The 25180-nt window shown below is 45.4% G+C and overlaps 1 protein-coding gene across 1 annotated transcript in view; it reads right to left on the reverse strand.

Annotated features, from left to right (window-relative positions):
• Nucleotides 1-855: 855 nt before the first annotated feature.
• LOC114808701 (RING finger protein 17) overlaps nucleotides 856-25180 on the reverse strand; it is a 113947-nt gene continuing 89622 nt past the window's right edge. Inside the window, exons 16-25 of the mRNA XM_029056521.2 lie at nucleotides 24929-25048; nucleotides 21194-21277; nucleotides 20016-20141; nucleotides 16680-16736; nucleotides 13709-13825; nucleotides 10315-10474; nucleotides 5207-5342; nucleotides 4788-4977; nucleotides 2704-2803; nucleotides 856-1042 (exon numbers count right to left, since the gene is read on the reverse strand). Coding sequence (XP_028912354.1) covers nucleotides 2705-2803; nucleotides 4788-4977; nucleotides 5207-5342; nucleotides 10315-10474; nucleotides 13709-13825; nucleotides 16680-16736; nucleotides 20016-20141; nucleotides 21194-21277; nucleotides 24929-25048 — 1089 coding nt within the window. The 3' untranslated portion in view covers nucleotides 856-1042; nucleotide 2704. The remainder of the gene's footprint in view (nucleotides 1043-2703; nucleotides 2804-4787; nucleotides 4978-5206; nucleotides 5343-10314; nucleotides 10475-13708; nucleotides 13826-16679; nucleotides 16737-20015; nucleotides 20142-21193; nucleotides 21278-24928; nucleotides 25049-25180) is intronic.

The raw sequence follows: 25180 nt of genomic DNA on the forward strand, positions 1-25180 counted from the left end.
CAGAGATTTAGGGCTGAGAACTCCCAGTAACGTCACTCAAGATCACAGAGCAGGCCTGTGGCACAGCCAGTATGAGCACCCAGGCCTCCTGACGACTTCCAGACCTTTGCTCTTTCTACTAAGCCAAGCTGCTTCTTCAGGATAACAAGTCTGGAAAGGGAATTTCCCAAATAATAGTAAAAGTAACTACGGCATTTGTTAGGTGCTTTCTATGCGCCAGGCAGCATATTAAGTGCTGGGGTGGATACCAGCAAATTGGGCTGGACACAGTCCCTGTCCCATATGGGGCTCAGTCTCAATCCCCCTTTTACAGATGAGGTAACTGAGGCCCAGAGAAGTTGAGTGGCTTGACCAAGGTCACACAGCAGACAAGGGCAGAGTTGGGATTAGAACTCCCGACCTTTTGAAACGCAGGCCCCTGCTTTATCCACTCTGCCATGCTACTTCCCAATGGAGGGACAATGCCATAATATACTCACCATGGGCGATCATGGCACAGTGACCCTATCAGCTGCTGACACTGCCAGAAAGCTTTTATTGAACTCTGGGGCCAAGGGCGTGAGGCTGGGACAGAGAGGAGCTTTGTTTTTTTCTTTTTAAGTCTAAGAGCAGAACAAATGGAATAGGCGATGCTTTTAATTCATTCATTCTTTCATTCAATCGTATTTATTGAGCACTGTGTGCAAAGCACTGAACTAAGTGCTTGGGAGAGTAGAATATAACAATTAACAGACCGCAGTCCCTGCCCACGAGTTTAGAATCTACAGGGGGAGGGAGACATTAATATAAATAAATTACACATACATACAATGAGTGCCGTGGGGCTGGGAGAGGGGATGAATAAATTGAATTAACTGAAGACTCAAAGGCAACATTTTATTGTGAACGTCTGAAAATAGTTCCAAACTCAACATACATTACTTGTTTCAGGTATCATCTCGCATGTCTCATAACCTGGACACACACCAATTGGTTCGACAAGGAAGATTTATTTTGTTTCTTCTGATCTTCACCTGGAACTTCATGGTGTTAACTAGAATCCCTGGAAAACAAAAACTGGACTCTGACTTCAATCCGTGCGACAACCTTCAAACCTCACCCCATTTTAGCTCAAACTGGGTGGAAAAAGACCCCTGCCCTTCCCAGGGTGAATGAAGTAAGACTCAAGAGTCACACACTCTTGGGGACAAAAAGACACAGGGAAATACATGTTCAAGAATGTGAAGCCTGTCTAATATTGGTAGTGGTAGCTGTGAATTTCAGTGTACCCAGAGAGTGGTTCTCATAGTCAGCATGCATGCCACTGACCACCTGAAGCATGTAAGGAAACTCTAGCGGTAGTGAGGAGACTAGGGTAGGCATTATACAGCCTGAATGCATATACAAGGCCCAGTGAAGGCCTTTAAGTGAGGTCCCTGCGTTCATTCATTCCATGTGTTGCTGCTTTGGGACAGCGCAGTGGCTAGAGAGCCTCAGTTCTGAAATCCAATACGTACATCAGGCTCCCCATGAACCTCAAGCTTTTACCTGTCCAACAGTGCCTCTGGCCTATACTCAGTGTGCCAGTTGAGGACCCTGTCTCTAGAATGTAAACTCGTTTTGGGGGGCAGAGGATGTGTCTACCAACTCTGTTATATTTGATTCCCCCAAGCACCTAGTACAGTCGGCACACAGTAAATACTCAGTAAACACCACTGACTGATAGATTGACTGACTGATTTATTGCCACTGATCGTGTTCCATTTGCTCAGAATGTTCTGATTTGCAACAGGCTACCTACTGGCTTCCAGAACAGTAGTGATGTCCTGGCTCTGCACCTTCCAACTTGGCCCTCCCCACCCTTACCCTGCTTGCCCCATGCCCTCCCCACCCCTACACACCAAATCAAAGATGATTGTTCTAACCCGAGCAGAATATAGGCAGAGGGCACAATGCCTAGGGTCTGCTTAGCCATGGGGGGGACATGGGATCTGCATTTTTATTTGTGGCATCAACCAGTCATATTTACGGAGTTTTTACCGAGGGCAGAGCACTGTACCAAGCTCTTGGGAGAGTACAATACAGCTGAATTAGCAGACACATGCATTCCCATACATGTTTACAGTCCGGAGGGTAATTAAGTTGACATCAGCTGAGATGCTGGTGGAGTGCGGGGGGTGGGGAGGGAGGAGAGGGAAGGGAGGAGTGGAGAAGAGGTTAAGTGCTTTGTTAAGAACTTACTATGTACTAGGAATTGGAGTTGACAGAAAACTATCAGGTTGGGCAAAGTCTCTGTCCCGCAGTCTTAATCCCTATTTTAGTTAAGTGAGGTGAAGTGGCAGAGACGTTAAGTGGCTTGCCCAAGATCATAGAGCAGACAAGGGGCCAGGTTTAGAACCCAGGACTCCTGATTTCTAGGCCTGAGCTTTATCCAATAGGCCTTACTGCTGTTCTTCTACCTTTTCCTCCTTTCTTTTTAAACTGAGTAAGTCAAACATGGACATGAACTTTGCTACATTCAGGAAAAAGTTTGGGGTCCACTTTTTGCTCAAACTTGGAAAGATCTGTAATCTGCACCAAGGAAAAGTTTAACTTCCAGACAAGAGGTCAAGTTAAATGTATTTGGACATCTGAAACCAGTTTGCTGGAATTTGAGCAACCAGGCAAAGGTGTTCTATTAGAGGCCACTGGTTGATAGAGGGGATAGACATTAAACATACTTACTTTACTCATCTAGATCTGCAAGTCCCATATCTACCAATGGCCTATACACTGGGTTTTGTTCATCGTCAAATAAAAGCACCATGGGCTCAGGTGTCTGAGTCTAAGGGTAAGAAACAAAAATCCATGTTTCAGAATTTTGACTATCTTCACTGCACAGCTGGAGTTTATGGAATAATAATGTTGGTATTTGTTAAGCATATGAGCACTGTTCTAAGCGCTGGGGTAGACACAGGGGAATCGGATTGTCCCACATGAGGCTCACAGTTAATCCCCATTTTACAGATGAGGGAACTGAGGCACAGAAAAGTTAAGTGACTTGCCCACAGTCGCACAGCTGACAAGTGGCAGAGGTGGCATTCGAACCCATTACCTCCGGCTCCCAAGACCGGCCTCTTTTCTACTAAGCTTCCTTGCTCGCCACTTCAAGATATATGTGGCCCATCAGGCTACAATAGATGTTTATTACACAGTCCCATGGAGAACAGGAACTGGAAGTTTAATCAGGAAGGCAACATCAACATGCAGACAACATAAGTATGTCTGTGTATGTTCAATATGTTTAGAGTTCAAGTGGGACAAGGATCGGTGTTAGAGTGTGGTTTGTGGTCTCTCAGAAGAGTGAGCTGTGTTAGCCTAGAAAAGCCCACAGATGACAGGGGCCTGGAGGTGTGGCTTAAGGCTGGAGATGAACAGAGATATGGTGAACAGCAAATGCAGTGGTATTCACTGAGCACTTACTGGCTTCAGAGCAATATGTACTCCTAGGTGCTCGGAAACAGAGCATTGCAATGGATGGGTGGGAAGGGCTAGGAAGAAAGGACAAGAACATTCCAGTCTGTCATAAAGTATGCTTTCAGTACAAGTTTTGGGGTACAGTGCCCCTGGGGAAATCAGGGAGCAACCTGCAACAGGACAGGATGTGATCCGGTGCTGGGAGAAAAGGTCATGAACTTGCAATGAGCATCACTGACCATGAGGTGTGAGTTTTCCACAACATGAGGCTCAACAAAGTAGAAATTCAGCCCCGGGTGAGAGAAGCACTGAGTGTGGTCCGGTTTAGAGAGGGCATCCCAATTTTGATAGGTTTCCCTACGGCAGGCCCTCCATGCAGAATAATAATAATCATCATGGAAAATTGTAAAGCCCTTACTGTACGCCAAAGAATGTACTTTGTAAATTTGAGATCATGAGATCAGACACAGTCCCTACCCCACACGGGGTTCACAGTCTACGGGCCAGGGAGAACAGGCATTAAATCCTCTTTTACTGGTGAGGAAACAGAGGCACTTTTAGTAGCTTTCCCAAGGTCACAGAGAAGGCAGGTGATGGAGCCGAGGTTAGAACTCAGGCGCACCGACTGCCAGGCCCAGGCTCTTTCCACCCAGGCTCTTTCCACTGGGCCTTACTGCTTCAGTGGGGAATGCGCAGTCCATCTGCAGCCACACCCTGGCTCACTTGACATCATTTCAATACAGATGGGGTTATATGGAGCTGTTGCAATGAATCCTGGCTCCCAACTCATCTCCCCACAGCAGGGCAGAACATGCCAAGAGACTGAGCACTGATCTTTGTTTGTTAAAACATGCTTCAACTTCCAGAACATTTCCTTATGTCCCATTAGATTTGCTCATTTTTTTTTCTTTTAAAGGACACATGTTCCAGTTAGAAAACTTGATGGCACAACCGTCGTGTCAAGTTTTGATGGTTTTTCTACTTGGTTATGAAAATGAGGAACCAGGAACACTCTGGAACTGTTGTCAACTTTCACACCCAAAACGAATTCTTAATTTAAGACAACTATCATAAACCACTTGAAAACTGGAATGTCCAAGGGGATGGGGAAGAGGGGAAATAGAGTCACACCAGGAGAAAGAAAACAGCACTTGCCCCCACAGCCAGGCAGGAGAGTCAAGCATCTTCTCTCCTGCCAGTCAGGGAATCTCAGTGAGTGATACAAATGCATCCTTTCAGGATCAGATTATTAATTGCCACTTTTACAGGGGAAGCTAAGGGGGCATCATAGGAACAGAAAAAATGCCAATTATGGAATATTGTGTCATCTGAACCAAACCATAAGGTCATACCAAAGTGAGAGCCTGAAGTCGTTTGCCCTGAAGAAGGTCCACCATAGACCACACTGCTTCCATGCTCCAGCTGGGGCAGTAAGGAATTCTTACTTTTTCTAAATCACTTTTGGGAGGTTTAAACCCAGTCAAAGTCACTTTTGCAGCCTGGGCTGGATATTGCATGAGGCTATCAGGAATCTGACGTAACCTGCAGGAGGCAGGGAGGAAGAAACACAGCAACAACTAACAGCAACCATTCACCAAAAACACTTGTCGAAAAGTTAAGTTAAATAAATGATCATCATCTGCCTGAAACAGAACCTTAAGCTTCTAATTATTTAAAGGCCAGGAAAACCATATAGATGGGACCAAGGGACTGGTGACACGCACCAACTGAACAAAAATTAAAACTTCACAGGGACAATTATTCTACTTACCTGCCTGCTGGCAATTTTTCCCACGTCCCGTAATCAACAAATTGTACCAACACTGTGAGAGGATCAAATCCATTAGCAGAAATAATTTTTCCTCTATACCACAAGCCATCACTGTACTGTGCCAGGCAAGGCATATCTGCAACAAAGGGGGGTTGAAGGCGAAATGTCAAATTATAATGCTGTTCTTAACTTCCTCCAGAAAATTCATCACATCCACCCTGCAGAAGGGACTTGCTTGCCCAAAACCAAGGTGAGGACCACTTCCTGCCAGGTGCCACCTATGCTGAAGACCTAAGGCAAGAGATCCATAACTATGGCTTGTCAAGAGATATAATAATGATAATAATAATAATGATAATGGTATTTCTTAAGTGCTTACTATGTGCAAACCACTGTTCTAAGCGCTAGGGTATACAAGGTGATCAGGTTGTCCCATGTGGAGCTCACAGTCTTAATCCCCATTTTACAGATGAGGGAACTGAGGCAGAGAGAAGTTCAGTGATTTGTTCAAAGTCACATAGCTCACAAGCGGCGGAGCTGAGATTAGAACCCATGACCTCCGACTCCCAAGCCCGTGCTTTTTCCACTACGCCACGCTGGCAGGGAATTCTGTATTTCCTTTATTAACAACACACTGAGCCCTTGGGTGCATAACACTGAATGCGGAGCTTGGGAACATTAGAATATAAAAAAGGCATTCCCTGATTAATCTCTCTGTTCCCACTGAGGACGACCCATTAGACACCTTAGCACTCATGAATTTACATATTTTCCATAGACTAAACGACGTGGGCCCATTCAAATCTGTTACCTCACACAACGAGGTTTACATTCCTCAATTTATTCCCATCTCTCTTCCACTGCAAAGACTTTTACTCATTCATTCAATAGTATTTATTGAGCACTTACTATGTGCACAGCACTTACTAAGTGCTTGGAATGTACAATTTAGCAACAGATAGACACAATCCCTGCCCAATGACGGGCTCACAGTCTAAACAGGGGAGACAGCCAGCAAAGCAAAACAGAATAAAACAAAAACAAGACAACATCATCAAGATAAATAGAATCAAAGGGATGTATTCCTCATTAACAAAATTAATTGGGTAATAAATAATATATACAAATGAGCACAGTGATGAGGGGAGGGGAAGGGGAGGAACAGAGGGCGGGGGGGAAGGGGGAGTAGAAGGAAAGGGGGGCTCAGTCTGTAAAGGCCTTTTGGAGGAGGTGAGCTCTCAGTAGGGCTTTGAAGAGGGAAAGAGAGTTAGTTTGGCAGACCTGAGGAGGGAAGGCATTCCAGTACAGAGGTAGGACGTGGGCCAGGAGTCGACGGCGGGGATAGGCGTGAACGGAGGACAGTGAGGAGGTGAGCGGCAGTGGAGCGGAGTGTACGGGCTGGGCAGTAGAAAGAGAGAAGGGGGGGTGAGGTAGGAGGGGGCAAGGTGATGGAGAGCTTTGAAGCCAAGAGTGAGGAGCTGTTTTGCACGAAGGTTGATAGGCAACCACTGGAGATTCTTGAGGAGGGGAGTGATACGCCCCGAGCGTTTTTATATTCTGCACAGGAATGGAGTCCAGTAGCTCCCACTATTCGTGGATTCTTTGTTCACAGTTTTGCCTCCTGACAGCCAAAAATGCATTAATAGGAGGTGGGGCCTGGGTGTGGGGGGCAACTCATGACCTTTGGGATAACATTAAAGTGTCAGTAGCCAGAGTGATGGCAGAGATGTAGGAGAGCTGCAGGCAGCCTCAGCAACCGGGGCCTGAAGGCATTTTTATCCTTGTCATCATCAACATCGATGGTATTTACTGAGCTCTTACTATGTGCTGAACACTGTACAGTGCACGTGGGAGAGTACACAACAACAGAGTTGGCAGACATGTTCTCTACCCACAACGAGCTTACAGTCTAGAAGGGGAGGCAGACAGTGATATAAACGATTTATAATACATAAATTTAAAGAGGTGTACTTGTATTTTATGTGGAATGGGCAGTGGGGTGGTGACAGGAGTGATGGAGGAGAAAAGAGGGCGGGAGCAGAATAGGGAGGGCTCACTGAGGCTGAAAGGGGAAATTTTTAACGCAAGTCCTGGGGATATACAGACTTGTCCTTCCCTCCTTCTTTTCCTCCGTGCCTCCTCCCCTTCCTCCCTCCCTTGCTCTCTTGGTCCTTCTCTTCATCCATTCCTCTCTCCCTCCTTCCTTCCCTCCCACCCTCCTTCTCTCTCTCTCCCCTGATCGTGACTGCCCACACCAGCGTGCATGCCTATGATTATGGCTACAGCAGCAATGGTTCAAAAACCCCAAAGGGGCTATCATGGAATCCCAGCTCCAGGAAGCTGGGAGAAACTTGCAGGAGGTACCTTGGGAGTGGAAACTGTTGGCAGCAGCACCTGGCTGTGGAGAGAGATGGCAAGTGAAGATGGGAGGAGGTAGCTGATGGTGGAAGTACTTGTGATAGTGGTACCACCTTGCTTTAGGGGATCCTCCTTGCAGTCATAATATAAGGGTGCAGGGGCAGGGAGTGGTCAGTCACCTCTGGCCCTCTTGAGCCTGGGCCCTGAGCTTTAAACATCATTGGTGTTGATATTGATGATATGAGCCCTGGGCAAAATTCGGCCCTGCTCACAGTCCTGGCGGCACCCCCGGCTGTCTGTTATCTTTTTGATCTCCAGCAGCCACAGCTCTGCCTTGTCTGTGGCTGGCTGGCCACCACCCTCTTCCCCGCAGATAGCTGTATGTCGTAGGGTAAAATTTCCAGTGTCTTAAGTGCAGGTTACCATCAGGCATAGATAGTAATTGTGGTTTTCCCTCCTTTGCAGGGGTTTCTCTAACCAGACACTGGGAATACTGAAGGACGACTATATTCCCTAGCTAAACTCTTCTCTATCCACTCATTTCCCCCTCCCTCGCACATAATTTATGCACTCAGCTTCATATCACAAAGTACTTAGTTACTTACCTTCCTCCACCCCCAGGATTTATTTAAATACTCTTATAGCTGTTTTGCCTCCCCTACTTGCAATTTATTTTAATGTTTGTCTCCACAACTAGAATGCAAAATCTCTGAGGGCAGGGATCTTATCTACTTACTCTATCATTACCCACCCCAGTGCTCCACTCACAGAAAGTCTTCAATAAAAACCAAGGATTGATTTGAGATATTGCCCCTTACCACCCCACTGCTTCATTATTTTGGTGTTAATGTTTTCCTCTCGATGCTCGCAGAATAATATGTATTCCTTTAGTTTTCATATACCCATATTCAGAGCTGAGTCTGTGCTGAGAAATAACTCTGAGCCTGAAGATATGGAGGTGGAAACCCACAGCCCCTGTCACACCAGGGTTGACCGGGAAGATCCTGGCATTAATCTCATCACCACCGGGGTGAGATGTCTTTCCTTTCCATTCCTTGAGCTGTTTGCCAGGTTGGTCTGATTCCCAGTTGGGCTGCAGTGCTTGAGATGGTACTCTGCTGGCAACTCTGATTTGGGTTTTCTATCTGCTGGTCTACTCGACCCCTCTGAGGGGCCCACTGTCAAAGCAGTCATTGCCAGCTGAATTCTGCTCTAGAGGCCTGGGACACTTTTAGAGGACCCTACGGCACTCTAAGATCGCAAGAGACACCGTGTGATGTTGCACCATCTTGCTGACTTTTGCTCTGCGCACAAGAAGCACACACAGTATTTTTAAGAAGAGGGTCTTAAAGGCGATAAGGATAAGTTTTGCCTAAGCATACTTATGTGACCCTAAGAGTGACCCTACGGCAAAAGCTGCAGGGAACAAGAGGCATAAAATCTTTTTGAAATGTATGTTCAGGCCAAAACAGTGAACATAATCTAATCTTGGCTTCGCGGACACTGTTCTCTCCTGGTTCTCTTTCTATCTCTCAGGCTGATTGTTCTCAGTCTTTTTCACTGGTTCCCCATTTGCTGACCACCCTCTAACTCTGGGGGTCCCTCAAGACTAGATTCTGGTCTAGTCTCCTATTCTCCATCTCCATCCTCTCCCTTGGAGGACTCGTTCACTCCCATGGAGTCCACTACCATCTCTACGGAGATGGTTGCCAAATCTACCTCTCCTGCCTTTCCTCCTGCCATCAGGACACTTCTACTTGAATGTCCCGCTGACTCTTCAAATGTAACATGTCCCAAAAGAACTCCTTACCTTCCCACCCAAGCCCTGTCCTCCCCTTGACTTTCCTATCACTGTACACAATACCACCCTCTTCCCTGCTTCACACGCCCACAACCTTGACATTATCCTTGACTCATCCCCCTCATTCCACCCTTCACATTCAGTCTGTCACCAAATCCTGTTGTTTCTATCTTCCCAACATCTCTGGAATATGACCTTTCCACTCTACCCAAACTCCTACCTTGACGATTTGAGCACTTACCCCATCCTCCTAAACTACTGACCTCCTCTCTGACCTCCCTGCCCTCTGCCTCTTCCTTCTCCAGTCCATACTTCACTCAGCTTCCCAGGTCATTTTTCTACCAAACAGTTCAGTCCACAGCTCCCCACTCTTCAAACACCTCCAGTGTTTGCTCATCCACCTCTGCACCCAACAGAAACTCCCCACTGAACACAACAGTCCCTCCAACCCTCTCCTATCTTCCCGTACTGAGTTCTTACTGTAACGCGATCTATACACTCTGGCTCCTCCAACCCACCCCAAACTTCATTCTGTAATGGGATCTCATCTATCCTGCCATAAAAACCTTGCCCAGATCCTTCCTCTGGCTTGGAACTCCCTGTCCCTTTATAACTATCAAACCATCACTCTCCTCACCTTCAAAGCTCTCCTAAAATCACATTTCCTCCTCTAAGAGGCCTTGCCTACCTAAGTCCTCTCTTCCTCTCCCCTTCCTTCCCTCTGTACTGCCCATGCTCTAGGATCTGCACCCCTCAAATCCTTGATATTCACCCTTCCTACAGCACTTCTGTACAGATCCTCAACCCCAGCCATTTTTCCTATCTGCAGTTCATCCGCAAGTTTACCTCTCACTCTGAACCCTTGGCATTTTGTGGCGGGGATCACGTCTACCAACTCTACTGAGCAAGAACTCAATAAATACCACTGACTGATGGATTAAAAAAATACCTGTCTTAAAATCAGTCAGAAAAGGAAGTGATGATGCACTCAGATTACAGTGCTGCAGTCCTTCTTCCAGGCTCTCAGGTTCAGATTTCCAGCTGATTTTTCTCTCCTCTGTGCCTTGGTCATGGCTTGAACCATCGCCGTGTTCAGGACAAACATAAACCTAGGCCAAAAATGATAATATTTTAACCCAAAGGACAAAGTGGCAACAAAACTGATCACCCCCTTATACTGAATTCCGAAGAAGCCCCTTTCCACCATATGCAGAGCTTTTCAGGCCCCAGCAAACAACTGCCATGGAAGGTGACTCTGTTCAAAGGTGCAGGCACTGGAATTCCTTGCACTCCTCCAGGACAGACCCTCTCAGTGAATCCAATGTACTGAAAACCTGGGGCGGTAGCTTTGTCTGGGGGAGTGGTTGGATTTTGGGGCCCCTGCTGTCTCTAGCCTGTCATCAACCTTTATGCAGGCCTGGGATGGAGGAGAGAGGGTCTCAACTTGAAACAAGGTATGGCACGTGAGTGTGAAATTGGATGCAATGACAACAAGATCCTTCTTAGAACAGCTTCATTCAGGGGGGTTCAGCTTTCTATGATGAGGTCCTTGCAACCTGCCCTCTGTCCTCCCCCTGACCTTCCCATCACTGTAGAAGGCACAACCATCCTTTCTGTCACACAAGCCCATGGCCTTGGTTTCATCCTTGACTGCTCTCTCTCAGTCAACCCTCATAATTCAATCCATGACTAAATCCTGTCGGTCCCATCATCACAACATCGCTAATATCTGCCCTTTCCTCTCCATCCAAATTGCTACAGTGTTAATACAGTCACTCATCTTATTCTGCCTGGACTACTGGACCAGCCTCCTTGCTGACCTCCCAGCCTCTTGTCTCTCCCCACTCCAGTCCACACTTCAATCGGCTGCCCGGGTCATTTTTCTACAGAAAGGTTCAGGACGTGTCACCCCACTCCTCAAAGAAGTCCAGTGGTTGCCCATCCACCTCTGCATCACACAAAAACTGTTCACCATTGGCTTTAAAGCACTCCACCACCTTGCCCCCCTCCTACCTCACCTTGCTACTCCCATCCTCATTTCGCTCCGTTAGTGCTAACCTTCTCAATGTGCCTCCATCTCCCCGCCAACCCCTTGCCCAAGCCCTGCCTCTGGCCGGGAATGCCCTCCCTCCATTAATCCGACAGACAATTACTCTCCCCTTCTTCAAAGCCTCACTGAAGGCACATCTCATCCAAGAGCCCCTCCCAGGCTAAGCCCCTGCTTCTTCTCCCTCTCCCTTCTGCGTCACCCTGACTTGCTCCTTTTGCTCTCCCTCCATTCTAGTACCCTAATGCTTTTGTACATATCGGCAATTTTATTTATTTTTATTTACCTCTGTCTCCCCCACCTAGACTGAAAGCTTGTTGTGGGCAGGGAATGTGACGGTATTGTACTCTCCCAAGTAGTTAGTACCATGCTCTGCAAGCAGTAAGTGCTCAATAAATACAACTGAATGATTGAATGAATGAACCCGGAGAAGCAACCAAGAATGGAAAAGCAGCGTGGCCTAGCGGAAAGAGCATGGGCTTGGGAGTCAGAGGCCCTGGGTTGTAATTCCAGCTCTGCCAACTGCTTGCTGCGTGAACTTGGGCGAGACACTTCACTTCTCTAAGTCTCGGTTCCTTCATCTGTAAAATGGGAATTAAATCCTTCTCCCTTCAACCTTAGACCGTAAGCACCACGACGGAAAAAGACTTTGTCCAACCTAATAAATCTGCACCTACCCCAGCACTTAGAACAGTGCTTGATGCATAGTAAGCACTTAGAAAACACCATTAAAAAAAATCAAAAACCCAAAAACTTCCTCCCCCTTCTGCCACATTCCTCTCCTCCTGAACCAGGTCAACTCTTTATTTCACCAAGAGGAAAATGACAAATTCTGCAGTATGGTTAGGAAACAATATTTAAGGGGAACCCCAAAAATAGAGAACTGAAACACATACATGCTGATTTTAAAGCATTGAGAAAATCAGTAGAGACAAACATAACTGTGCAAGTTACCTGAAAAACTCCAGGTCCACTATTTATACTGACTTGATGTTAAACGTCAGTTAAATTCTGATATACTTGGTCTGATAAACTCTCAACCAGAACTTTAGAAACTTAAGCCTGGAAGAGATTTCAGTTACTTAGCTCATTCTCTTTTCTCCAGATATGAACTCAGTGAATTTGAGTGTAAAAAGATGAGCTTCATCATGAAAAAGTATGAAGCAGGCAGATTCATAAATGACCAGACTTTTTATCTGTGTTGGAAGGAAAGATTGTGTGCAACACTTTATGCTTACGAATCAGCACACGACAACAATGGCGAATACTACTATTAGGAGGCGCAGTTGGACTACTGGACTAATTAGTTCACACTTATATAGACTCCAGTCCACACTTCACCCTGTTGCATGGACAATTCAGCAACAAAAACGTTCAGCCCAGGTCTCTCCACTCCTCAAGGCTGCCTGTCAAACAGAAACGCCTTACCACTGGCTTCAAAGCATTTAGTCAACTCGCCCCATCCAACCTCACTTCATGGGTCTCCTACTGCAGCCCAGCCCACACACTGTGCTCGTCTAGCACCAGCTTACTCACTGTGCCCCAATCTTATCTATCTCACTGCCAAACCCTTTCCCATGTATGCCAGACCACACTCTCTCTACCTTCAAATCACTACTGAGGTCATATCTCCAAGATTAAGTCCTCTTTTCCCCTGCTCCCTCTCCCTTCTGCAACGCCTAGGCACTGGGATCTGTGATCTTTGAATGTTTCATATTCACCCTACCCCCAACTACACAGAGCTTAGGTACATTTCTTCAAACTGTACAGAATAAGTTATTTATATAGTCATATTAATGTCTGTTTTCCCCTCTAGACTGCAAACTCCTTATAGGCAGGACATGTATCTGTTTCTTGTACTTGCCCAAGAGCTTAGTACAGTGCTCTGGACATTGTAAGTGTTCAATAAATACCTTTGACTGATTGATTGGTTGATTCTACTACCACTACTGTTACTACTATGACGACTATTATTACAGCTGTCACCAAAAACAATAATTGTTATATCTACTACGCACTTACTATGTGCCAAGTACTGTGCTAAGCACTAGATAAGTTACAATACAATCAGATCAGTCACAGTTACAGTCTAAGGGGAGGGAGAACAGGTATTAATTCCCAGTTTCTAGTTGCACAGAAAAGTTAAGTGACTTGCCCAAATAGGCAAGTAGTGGAACCAAAAGTACAACCAAGGCTTCATGACTCCCAGCATTGGACTTTTTCCACGTGGCCATGCTGCTTTCCTCTTATTGCAGAAAACAGTGAATTATGAACAAAAGTAACTTCATTCTTGTACCTCATTAGGTACAACGAGGTGCCTAACTTGAACAAAAAAAAGTTCTCCTGGAAGAGGCAGAGATAACAAGGAGTATGGTGGTAAAACACGGATCTTTGTTTCGGGCCGATGCAACTCCTAGAACAACAGAATATATATGTTAATTTTCAGAGCAGCTTTCAAGACACTCAATCAGTTCTCTCTCTCGCTCTCTCTCTCTCTCCCTCTGTGTCTCTTCCTTAACCACTCTTTCCTCCTTCTACAACCCAACTCCCACATTCTGTTCCCCTCAAGCTGAATTACTGACTGTGCTCCTCCCTTGACTGTCCCACTGCCACTGATGCCTCACTCACATCCTCCCCCGATTCCTGAAACACCCTCTCCCTTCTCATTTGCCAAAAGCCCACTGTTCTCACTGTCTTTAGAGTGTTCCTGAAATCACATCTCCTCCAGAATGGCTTCCCTGATGAACTTCTAATCATCCTGCTTGCCTCTCTACCAATACCACCCCACTTTAGCATTTGGGGACTCCTACCTTTTCAACCACCGCCCTGGCAGCCCCATTCCTTGCCTCTCATCTGGAACTATATATATATATATATATATATGATGAGGATATTGCATAAATATATATATGCTATATCCTCATATCTGTAATTTATTTCCGAGTCTGTCTCCATCATGGCGTAGTGGGTAGAGCACGGGCCTGGGTGCCAGAAGGTCATGGGTTCTAATCCTGTCTCTGCCACTTGCCTGCCGTGTGACCTTGGGCAAATCACTTAACTTCTATATGCCTCAGTCACCTCATCTGTAAATTGGGGATCGAGATCGTGAGCCTTAAATGGCAGAGGGACTGTGTCCAATATGATTTGCTTGTAACCAACCCAGTGCTTAGTACACTGCCTGACACATAGTAAGCACTTAACAAATGTCATAAGAATAATAATAATGATAATGATTATTATTATTATGAGATTGTAAGGTCCTTGGAGGACAGGGATCATGTTTATTAAATCTACTAAACCCTAAAAAGCACTCTATAAGGTGTTCCGTCCAAAAGAGGCACTCGCTACGTCATACAACTGGTTACTAGATGCATGGGTATCAACTTTCCAATCCAAGTATGAAAAGGTGTGCTCGTGTGTTGTGGGAGGGGGTGGGGAGTAGGGCGGCTAGGGAGGAGTGGGAGATGGGATGGAATGGAAAGGGGGCAGGAGGGCCTTTAGAGTGAGCAAATGGCAGTAACAAGCTGACTCTGAAGAACAAACAGATCAGATGGACCTAACTTTCTTTGGGTGCTTCTACCCCATGTGGGAAACTCTTGGGTCTGGAAGGAGACAAGAACTGAGTGAGGCAAGAAGATTCAGTCATAAAACAATGGGAATTAAAGCCATCTGGCTTTGTCCTCCAGGCTTAGGCCCTTTGGGAGCAATGGCCCATGCTTGGAGTTAATTTCCCAGTTTGGAGGCCAGAGAATAATAAAAATAATGATAACGATAATAATAATGTTGGTATTTGTTAAGCAGTTACTATGTGCAGAGCACTGTTCTAAGCGCTGGGGTAGATTCAGGGTAATCAGGTTCCCACGTGAGGCTCACAGTTAATCCCCATTTTACAGATGAGGTAACTGAGGCACACAGAAGTTAAGTGACTTGCCCACAGTCACACAGCTGACATGTGGCAGAGCCAGGATTCGAACCCATGACATCTGACTCACAAGCCTGGGCTCTTTCCACTGAGCCATGTGCTCTCTTCCTGTTTTGGGGGGCTGAACTCCAGTACTCCTAGCTCCAACTTATCCTTCTGTTGATCTGCACCAAATCTGCCTGCTAGGGAGAGCAAAATCAGGAGACTGACTGAAAATAAGACGTTGGCCTGAGGTCTGTCAGCATTTACACGGTCCCAGTTCCACCTGAGCCTCTTCCCTCAATTCTACCCTTCCACTCTCTCTTGGAGCAGGCAGGTCAATGACAGTTTGCTACAAGAGGCTTCCCTCAGCTGCTCTGACAGGTACAAGTCTGTCCTGCTGAAAGGAAAGAGCCAGATGGCGGGATGTTCTTTTTCAAAGTGGCCTTCCCATCTCAAACCCACTCATCCAAAATCGTTTCTTCTAAAACAAGGAAATAAGCAGGCAAACGATCGGGCGATCTGGGACCAGAAGATTAAAGGTAAAACAATACTAAAGTAGAGATAAAACTAAAACACAACATGACATTCGCAGGTAACAAATTACAAATTGATGAATCCATAAAACGATGAAATGGATGGTTTTTAACCAATCATTGATCAATTGGTCATATTTGCTGAGGACCTGCTCTATGCAGAGCACCGTATTAAGCACTTGTGGGGGTTCAAAAGACATAGTAGACATGTTCCCTATGTATTTCTATGACACATTCTATAGGGTTATTGATCTTCCAGGAATCTCACTGGTTTAAAGATCACCAAGTCACTAAGACATGAAAGATCTGGCCTGAGTTGCTTAAGGAAAGAGTTAGTGTGACAGCTACACCCTCCCAGTACTGTGCAAATGAAAGTACATTAGGAAGCAAAGCTTAATAAAACACTTTTGAGGGTTTTAAGGAGGTGAAGCTTCTCATTCGATCATATTTACTGAGCTCTTACTGTGTGCAGAGCACTGTACTAAGTGCTTGAAAGTACAATTCGGCAACAAATAGAGACAATACCTATCCAACCAAGGGCTAAGAGTCTAGAAGGGGAAGACAGACAATGAAATAAAACAAGTAGACAAGCATCAATAGCATCAGTATAAATAAAAAGAATTATAGGTATATACACATCATTAATAAAGTAAATAGAATAATATGTACATATATACACAAGTGCTATAGGACTGGTGGAGGGGTAGAGCAGAGGGAGGGAGTGAAAGAACATTTCTCTAACCAGCAGTCCCTCAGGCACGATTCTGCTCTGGATATGATCTAAGGAAGGAGAAGTGATTGGACACTAGGCTTGAGGCCTGGAAACTTACCTCAAAACTGATCTTCCAATATTCCTCCACAGAGTTTTCACTACGATTCTCTATGTCCTAAAATAAAGGATGACAGTACCATTTTTGCTTTTTGCGTTGGTGACTAGCTTTCATTTATCTAATGCAATGCTCCAGAATGATAGGAAAAAAAGCAAACCCTCTGACTCTGCACCCATAGGAATTCTTCCAGGCAGCAGCAGGCTCCGTTGGCAGGGAGGGGAACAAAGCCTGAGACAGAGTTCCCCAAGAACAGATTGAGCTCTGTGATCTGTCCCAGTCTGGCTTCTGTTCCCTTTCACTCCACAGAACTGCCCTCTCAAAGGTCATCAATGATCTCCTTCTTGCCAAATCCAACAGCCTCTACTCCTTCCTAATCCTCCTCAACCTCCCAGCTGCCTTCAACACTACTGGACAACCCCCTTCTCCTGGAAACATTATCCAACCATGGCCTCAGTGACACTGTCCTCTACTTGTTCTCCTCTTTTCTCTCTGGCCACTCATTCTCACGCTCCTTCATGGGCTCCTCCTCTTCCTCCACCCCTTAATTCTGGGCCTCCCTCAAAGTTCAGGTCTGGGTCCCCTTCTATTTTTCATCTCCGCTCACTCCCTTGGCAAACTCATTCACTCTCATGGCTTCAACTGAGGCACCGAGAAGTTAAGTGACTTGCCCAAAGTCACACAGCTGACAAGTGGCCGAGCCAGGATTCGAACCCATGATCTCTGACTCCAAAGCCCGTGCTTTTTCCACTGAGCCACGCTGCTTCTCTGTTGCAGATGCAGATCACCTCGATGCAGATGATACCCAAATCTACAACTCCAGGCCTGATCTCTCTCCCTCTCTGAGTCTTGCACTTCCTCCTGCCTTCAAGGTATCACTACATGGATGTCCTCCCGTTAACCCCAAGCTTAACATGGCCAAAAGAGAACTCCTTATTTTCCTACTGGACCCCTGTCCTACTAGTGACTGTCTTACCAGTGAAGATGGCACCACCATTTTTCCTGACTCACAAACCCATAACCTTAGCATTATCCTTGACTCCTTTCTCTCAGTCAACCCGCAAAGTCAATCCCTCACTAAACCTGTCAGTTCCACCTGTACAACATCACGGAATGCCACCCTTCCCTCTCCATCCATACTGCTACATGTTTAAACGATCATTGATCCTCTCCTGCCTCTCCCTACTCCAATCCATCCATACTTCATTCTGCTGCCCAGATCATTTTTCTAGAAAAACGTTCAGGCCATGTTTTCCCACTCCTCACTCCTCAAGAAACTCCAGTGGTTGCCCATCCAGCTCCGCATCAAACAAACTCTCCTCACAACTGGCTTTAAAGCCCTCAACCCCTTGCCCCCACTCCTCCCTCCCCTAGATATTCTCCTACTACAACCCAGCCCACACACTTCACTCTTCTAATGATAACCTGGTCACCGTACCTCAATATTATGTACCTCGGCGGCGACACCGGCCCAAGTCCTCCTTCTGGCCTGGAATGCCCTCCTTCCTCTTCTCCCACTCACTTCTCTGGCACCCTGAATTCCTTCCTTTATTCAACTCCCTTCCAGCCCCACAACACTTGTGTGCATATCTCAACTCAAATGTATTTATTTATATTAATGTCTGTTTCCTCTTCTACACTGTAAATTCGTTGTGGGCAGGGAATATGTCTATTTATTATTATACTGTATTCTCCCAAGCACTGAGTACAGGGTTCTGCACATAGTAAATGCTCAATAAGTACAAGTGACTGTCTTGCTGGGGCTCACAGGCTAAATAGAAGGGAGGACAAGTATTGAGTCCCCATTTTACAAAAAAGGAAACTGAGGCACATGGAAGTGAGTTGCCTTAGGTCACAGGGGAGGCAACTGGCAGAGTCAGGATTAGACTTCTAGACTACTGACTTCCAGGTTTGCGCTCTTTCTACTAGTCATTCATTTGTTCATTCATTTATTTATTCATTCATTCATTCATTCATATTTATTGAGCACTTACTGGATGCAGAGCACCAATCTAAACTCTTGGGAGAGTAATATACAACAATAAGCAGACACATGGCCTGAGAAGCAGCGTGGCTCAGTGGAAAGAGCATGGGCTTTGGAGTCAGGGATCATGAGTTCGAATCCCAGCTCTGCCACTTGTCGGCTGCGTGACTGTGGGCAAGTCGCTTAACTTCTCTGTGCCTCAGTTCCCTCATCTGTAAAATGGGAATTAAGACTGTGAGCCCCAGGTGGGACAACCTGATTCCCCTATGTCTACCCCAGTGCTTAGAACAGCGCTCGGCACATAGTAAGCGCTTAACAAATACCATTATTATTATTATTATTACATTCCCTGCCCAAATGAGTTTACAGTCTGAAGGGGGAGACAGACATTAATATAAAATAAATTAGATGACAGATATGTCCCTGAGTGCTGTGGGTTGGGGAGGGGCAATGAACAAAGGGAGGAAGTCAGAGCAATGCAGAAGAGAGAAGGAAAAGAGGAAAGGAGGGCTTGGTCAGGGAGGACTCTTGGAGGAGATGTAAAGCCTTCACTAAGGCTTTGAAGGGCAGCAGGGAGAGTAATTTTATTTTGGATTTGAGGAGGAAGGCCATTCCAGGCGAGGGGCAGGATGTGGATGAGAGGCTGGTGGTGAAACAGACTAGGTCAAGGAACAGTGAGAAGATTAGCATTAGAGGATTGAGGTGTGTGGGCTGGGTTGCAGTAGGAGAGTGGCAAGGTGAGGTAGGAAGGGGCAAGGTGATTTGAAGCCAAAGGTGAGGAGTTTTTGTTTGATGCTGAGGTGCAGTTTCATGAGGAGTGGGGTACGTGGCCGGAACGTTTTTCTAGAAAAATGATCCAGGCAGCGGAGTGAAGTATGGACTGCAGTGGGGAGAGACAGGGCGCTGGGAGGTCAGCAAGGAGGCTGATGAAGTTAACAAGGCGGGATAGGATGAGTGACTGGAATCACCTAGTAGAAATTTGGAAGGAGAGGAAAGGGCATATCTGAGCAATGCTGTGAAGGTTTTGTTAAACCAATAGCGTTTAGCAATGGATTGAATGCTAGGCTATCCCGCTCCAAGGCCGTAGCCACATGGCCTATTTTTTTCCAGATGCCAAAGAAAAGTTGGGAGCAGAAACCATGAGTCATCCTCATTTTACAAAGGAAAAGTCCTGATTTCTAAGTCAATTGAAAAGAAAATCTCAAATCAAAAGGGTCCTTAGAATTAGACATGCATACAAAATTTGTACATAGAGTAACGGGAAACAAGCAGAAGGAATTCCTAATGTCCTGAGTATTTAAGTTGGAACTGTTAAGAACACATGCCACCCAAAACTGGTTAGGAATTTCACTTACTGATGTCAGTCCATCTTCTGAACCTTCAAGGGTGCAGTGTTCATGGTGTGCCATAAAATAAGACAGGGACATCCCAGCAAAATACAGATGAACAGATAACATCCCAGCTGGATGTTCTGGAGATGCCTAATAAATTCATATTTCAAACACAAAGTTAATTTGGTCACACAGCTGAAAATGGACTCAAGAGGGAGTTGGGAAATATGAAACGATGGGGCCCGCCACATGTGACAGTTGGTAAGACATTTCCAAAATCTGGCCTTTCAGAGCATTATATCTGGATAAAATATCTTAAATATTATCTTTCTCAATTCTCTCAGGGTAGCATTCTGAACATCCTGCCCAACAGTATGGCTTCCCTGAAAACTACTGGGAGGCCTATAACAAACAGACCTTGCCTTTCCTGTGGCACAATTTATCTTGAGGTGCAATATGAGGTTCCACCTGTTGAGCTATCACTACTGTACCGGCACAGTTATTTTGCCACTCTCATTTAAGTTGCCAGTCGAGAATGGCAACTCTTCGTTCTAAAGATCTGAACAGCAGCAGTGACAGACACGTTGTGTGGACAAACTTATACACTGCAAGCTTCTAATTGCAATTTTCTGTTAAAATATCCACAAAATAACACCTCTATCTTTCGAAAGATGGGAACACATATGAAATAAGCTCAGTTCTACTTATAATGTGAAAGGCAGAGTTCAACTCTGTGGAACTGCCGTGGGAATAAAGTTCTGCAAATATGAACTCTCTCTGCCATCACCATCATCTTTGTCCTTACCTATGGCCATGCACTTCGACTCTTCAAATCTGGGAGAATTGAGCTTGATGAACACTAGTTACCTAGGTACCACACTGGGGAAATTACTAATATTCTTTGGCTAAATTACTAATATTCTTTGGCTTTCCACAGAATCAATCAATCAATCAGTCAATCAACAGTACTTACTCAGTGCTTACTGCATGTAAAGTACTGTGCTAAGTCCTTGGGAGTGTACACTGCAACAGATTTGGTAGACATGTTCCCTGCCCATAGTGAGCTTACAGTCTAGAAAACACAGAACAGAACACATCTAGTTTTAGACTAGTTATCAGCCCTCGATTCAAACAATAAAAGTATTACTCCAGAACCTCATTATGGGTTTCAAACTTGATTTCATGAAGAACATAAACCATACCATATTATGGATCTTGACTTCCCTCTTGGGCAGTAGTAATTCTCGAAGGAGTTCCACTGCATCTGGAGACCAAAAGTTTCCAACCTAAAGGAGGCAAAGATGGGAGACCAAGAAAATGAAGCAACATGATGTTTACTATTAAGTGGCAATTTTCTAAACAATGCATTTCACAAACTGTGTAGCATAAACTGACCAAGGGTCTCAATGAAGCAGAAGTACAATAGTAGGGAAGAAGAATTTGCAGGAGGCAAAACACCCCCTGTCAGCTGGAACTCGTTGAAGCTTCTAGAAGAGGATAGGGCTAGCGGAAGTATAAGAGGGGAAGGAAGGGAAAGAAGAGTGAAGCAGATATCTAAAATTTCCAATGTCCTCAAGAGTGCAGACCTTCTGGCAAGGTTGCAGTTGAATCTCATGCCTCTTAGCAAAACCCTCTCTATAAAGCGATTTCCTTTACAGAGAGGAGAACGATGATGATGATGATAGACTACATGATGATAAACTGTAAGCCCGTCAAACGGCAGCGACTGTCTCTATCTGTTGCCGACTTGTTCATTCCAAGCGCTTAGTACAGTGCTCTGCACATAGTAAGCGCTCAATAAATACTATTGAATGAATGAATGAATGATGATGATGAGGAGGATGATGCTATTTGTTAAGCGCTTACTATGTGCCAAGCACTGTACTAAGTTCTGGGTGTGAGGGGATATAAGGTAATCAGGTTGTCCCACGTGGGGCTCACAGTCTTCATCCCCATTTTACAGATGAGGTAACTGAGGCCCAGAAATGTTAAGTGACGTGCCCAAAGTCACACAGCTGACAAGTGGCGGAGCCAGAATTAGAATCCACGACCTCTGACTCCCAAACCTATGCCCTTTTCACTAAGCCTCATTATCCCGCAACTGCTACCATTGGTGTTGGAACCAGTGTAGCCTGTGTTCCCCTTTGCTCAGGTGCATCAGAAATTGACAGGCAGTCCAGATTGGTCACTCAGAATCCAAGAAGTCTCTGGGACAGCCCTGTGGAATGATGCCTGGGAGTCCGACGAGTGAGGGGTGCCGAAAAAACTACACCTTCCCCAGAATCCCCAGGAACAGAGAACTACTTCTCTTGTTTCTACTGCAAATTCACCCAAGTCACAGGGAGGTGGTTGAAAAACTGGTAGTTTGCTGGCTTCCTGTGGGTCCCTCATCACCTGACTCAGATGTCAAAGCTTCCCACTCTTAGCAAGTCCTGCACAGCTGTTGATAGTTGCTGAACATGAGAGGGATTGACCAGAGAACAATTTTCATTTGAGGTTTTCAGGAAGTATGATTCCACCAGGATTCCACCAACATGCAGGTGTCGGGGAAAATTTGCAGAGCCTGCTGGCTGTCGTGACTAGTATTCAAACCCTGGATATACACACGCCGAGCTCCTCAACTCTTTTCCAAGAAAACTTGGTGAGAATCGGCATTATTCTTTGCTCCCCTCCCCTTCCATACACACCTTCTGACTTACTTCTCCATGTTTCGATTTATTCACCTTTTACTGAGAAAACCAATAACAACAACATACTACTTTCAAAAGAAAAGCCCTAATGAATCTGTCACCCTCTTCTTATAGCAAACTACTAACTTGAGGATACACAGAGAGCTGAGATTAGAGCTTGAAAAGACTGAGGCTTAACTAACATTATCACAACAATGAACAGCTCAAGGAACTGACCTGCAAAATAGGGGTAAGCAAACGAACAAGATAATTCTGCTGTTTCAAAATAGAACAAAGAATAATAAAGATGAATCAAGAGTTGAAACTCTCCTATGAATTGATGTCTTATCGCAGCAGGAGAGTTTGCATATGCTGATGAAGCTTAAAGCTATGCCACAAAGGATTACCCATAAGGTAAAGATTTAAGACAAAACGTCAGGCAAAGTTGATTCACCCATGCCGGGCAGCAACAACATGAGGTAGAGTCAAAGGCAGATGATCAAGTGATCAAAACGTGGATTAAAGACAGCAGCAGAGATTCAAGTTTTTACTGTGCGGAAGAAGGCAAAGGTAAACCACTTCACTATCTTTACCACGAAAACTCTATGGCTATGCATACCAGAATGATTCTATGACAGAAGATGGACGTTCTGAAGACGGTGTCTCCAGGGATTCGCTATAGCTTGGCAACAACTCAATGCCATTTGAAAACGAGTTTAAAAGAGCGCTTAACCAAGTATGACTGTCCCACCATGGCACTCACAGTCAAGTAGGAGGGAGAACAGGTATTGAATCCCCATTTTGCATTTTGCAGGAGCCCCAGAGAAGTGATTTACCCTAGCTACCACAGCAGGCAAGCAGCAGACGTGGAATTGGAACCCAGGTCCTCTGACTCACAGGACCGGGCTCCTTTCACTGGGCAATACTGTTTTCCACTTAGGAATGGCAGAGAATGGCAGGTAAGCCTTGCCCTGAGAACCTGCATGAAAGAACTGAGAAGAGTGCTGGTGGTTTGTGAAAGAGCCACTCACTCTCTCTTGCTTGTCCCTGCCAATCAGTCAGAGGGCCACGAGCAAGTAGACAGGCTGGCTGGCAGCAGAGTACAGGGTGCATGCAGGACCCATTTAGAGTCAGTGACCCCAGGCAAAGTATGGTATATGCGTCAGAGCACCGGGACCCAGAAGGTGGTTGACTGTGGTCTTTACTGCCCACGTGAGGCAGCTTTTTTTAGGAATCTTGCCAGACCTGTCAACATCACAGAAGAACGCCCTAAGTGGTTCTTAGGTTAGAAACCTTCACTTTGGATGGTCAAGCTGCAGCCCAGCCCCAGCCCCAGCCCCAGCTCCAGTTCTTTGACTTGCAAAGCTGTAACTAGAACCCAGGTCTCCCAGCTCCCAGGACGAGACACTTTCCACCAGGCCAACAGTAGCACTGAGGGGGTAAAGAGGACTGGCATTAGCATAAGTGCATGGGGACATGATATTAATAGTAATAAAAAAAATCACTGTAGCATCTGTTTGGTCCCTGCTACGTGCCAGGAAAGAAACACTGTGGCTAGTGGAATAAGCACGGGCCTGGGAGTCAGAGGAACAGGGTTATAATCCCGATTCCACCACTGGTCTGTTGTGTGACTCTGGGCAGGTCACTTAACTTTTCTGTGCCTCAATTACCTCAACTGTAAAATGGGGGTTCAGACTGAGCTCTGTGTGGGACAGGAACTGTATCCAACCCGATTCTTGTGCATCTACCCCAGTGCTTAGTACACTGCCTGGCATGTAGATTGTTGTGGGCAGGGTATGCAACTGTTTACTGTTATATTGTACTCTCCCAAGACCTTAGTACAGTGCTCTGCACACAGTAAACACTCAATAAATGTGACTGAATGCATGAATTCTGCTAACAAAACTCCACAGCCATGGGCTCAGCTCACTGGCTCTTCGAAACCCTCTTCAGAGGCTTCTGCAGGAGCACTCAAAGCCAATGAGATGCCTCCCACAGTAATTACGATGGGCCAAGACTGGATACAACCCTCCTTGAAACTTCTTCCTAACAAACTCCTTCACCTAGTTTCCCATTTGATACAATTTAAAGAAAGAAAGAAGAAAGAAAAAATGCTAATTACAAAAAACTCCTTATCTGTGTGGTGCATGCATCACACCACGTTGCTCTGCCTTGAATAACTCCATTGTGGCAACACAGATATTATACAACATAACATTCATTTTAAGAAGTAGTGCATTAGCCATTTACTAAAAAGTGTTTACTCACAGGAAGGGTGTTATATAATTGACAGGGTATACAAAACTGAGGTAGTTCAGTAGAGCACTCAACGGGGTAGAGATGGCAGGGAGGGATCTCCTCAACATAGCCAAGATCTAAATACTGCACCTGGATTGAATAATGATAATAAAAATAATAATAATGATAATTATAATGATAAAGATAAAAAGTAAAAATGAGAGAAGACAACAATTATTTTACTTCATCAAAGGTGAAGAGCAACCCCAGTGTCTCTTCTGC

The sequence above is a fragment of the Ornithorhynchus anatinus genome, chromosome Y4 (genome assembly GCF_004115215.2).
Source record: "Ornithorhynchus anatinus isolate Pmale09 chromosome Y4, mOrnAna1.pri.v4, whole genome shotgun sequence".
NCBI classification, from domain to species: Eukaryota; Metazoa; Chordata; class Mammalia; order Monotremata; family Ornithorhynchidae; genus Ornithorhynchus; species Ornithorhynchus anatinus.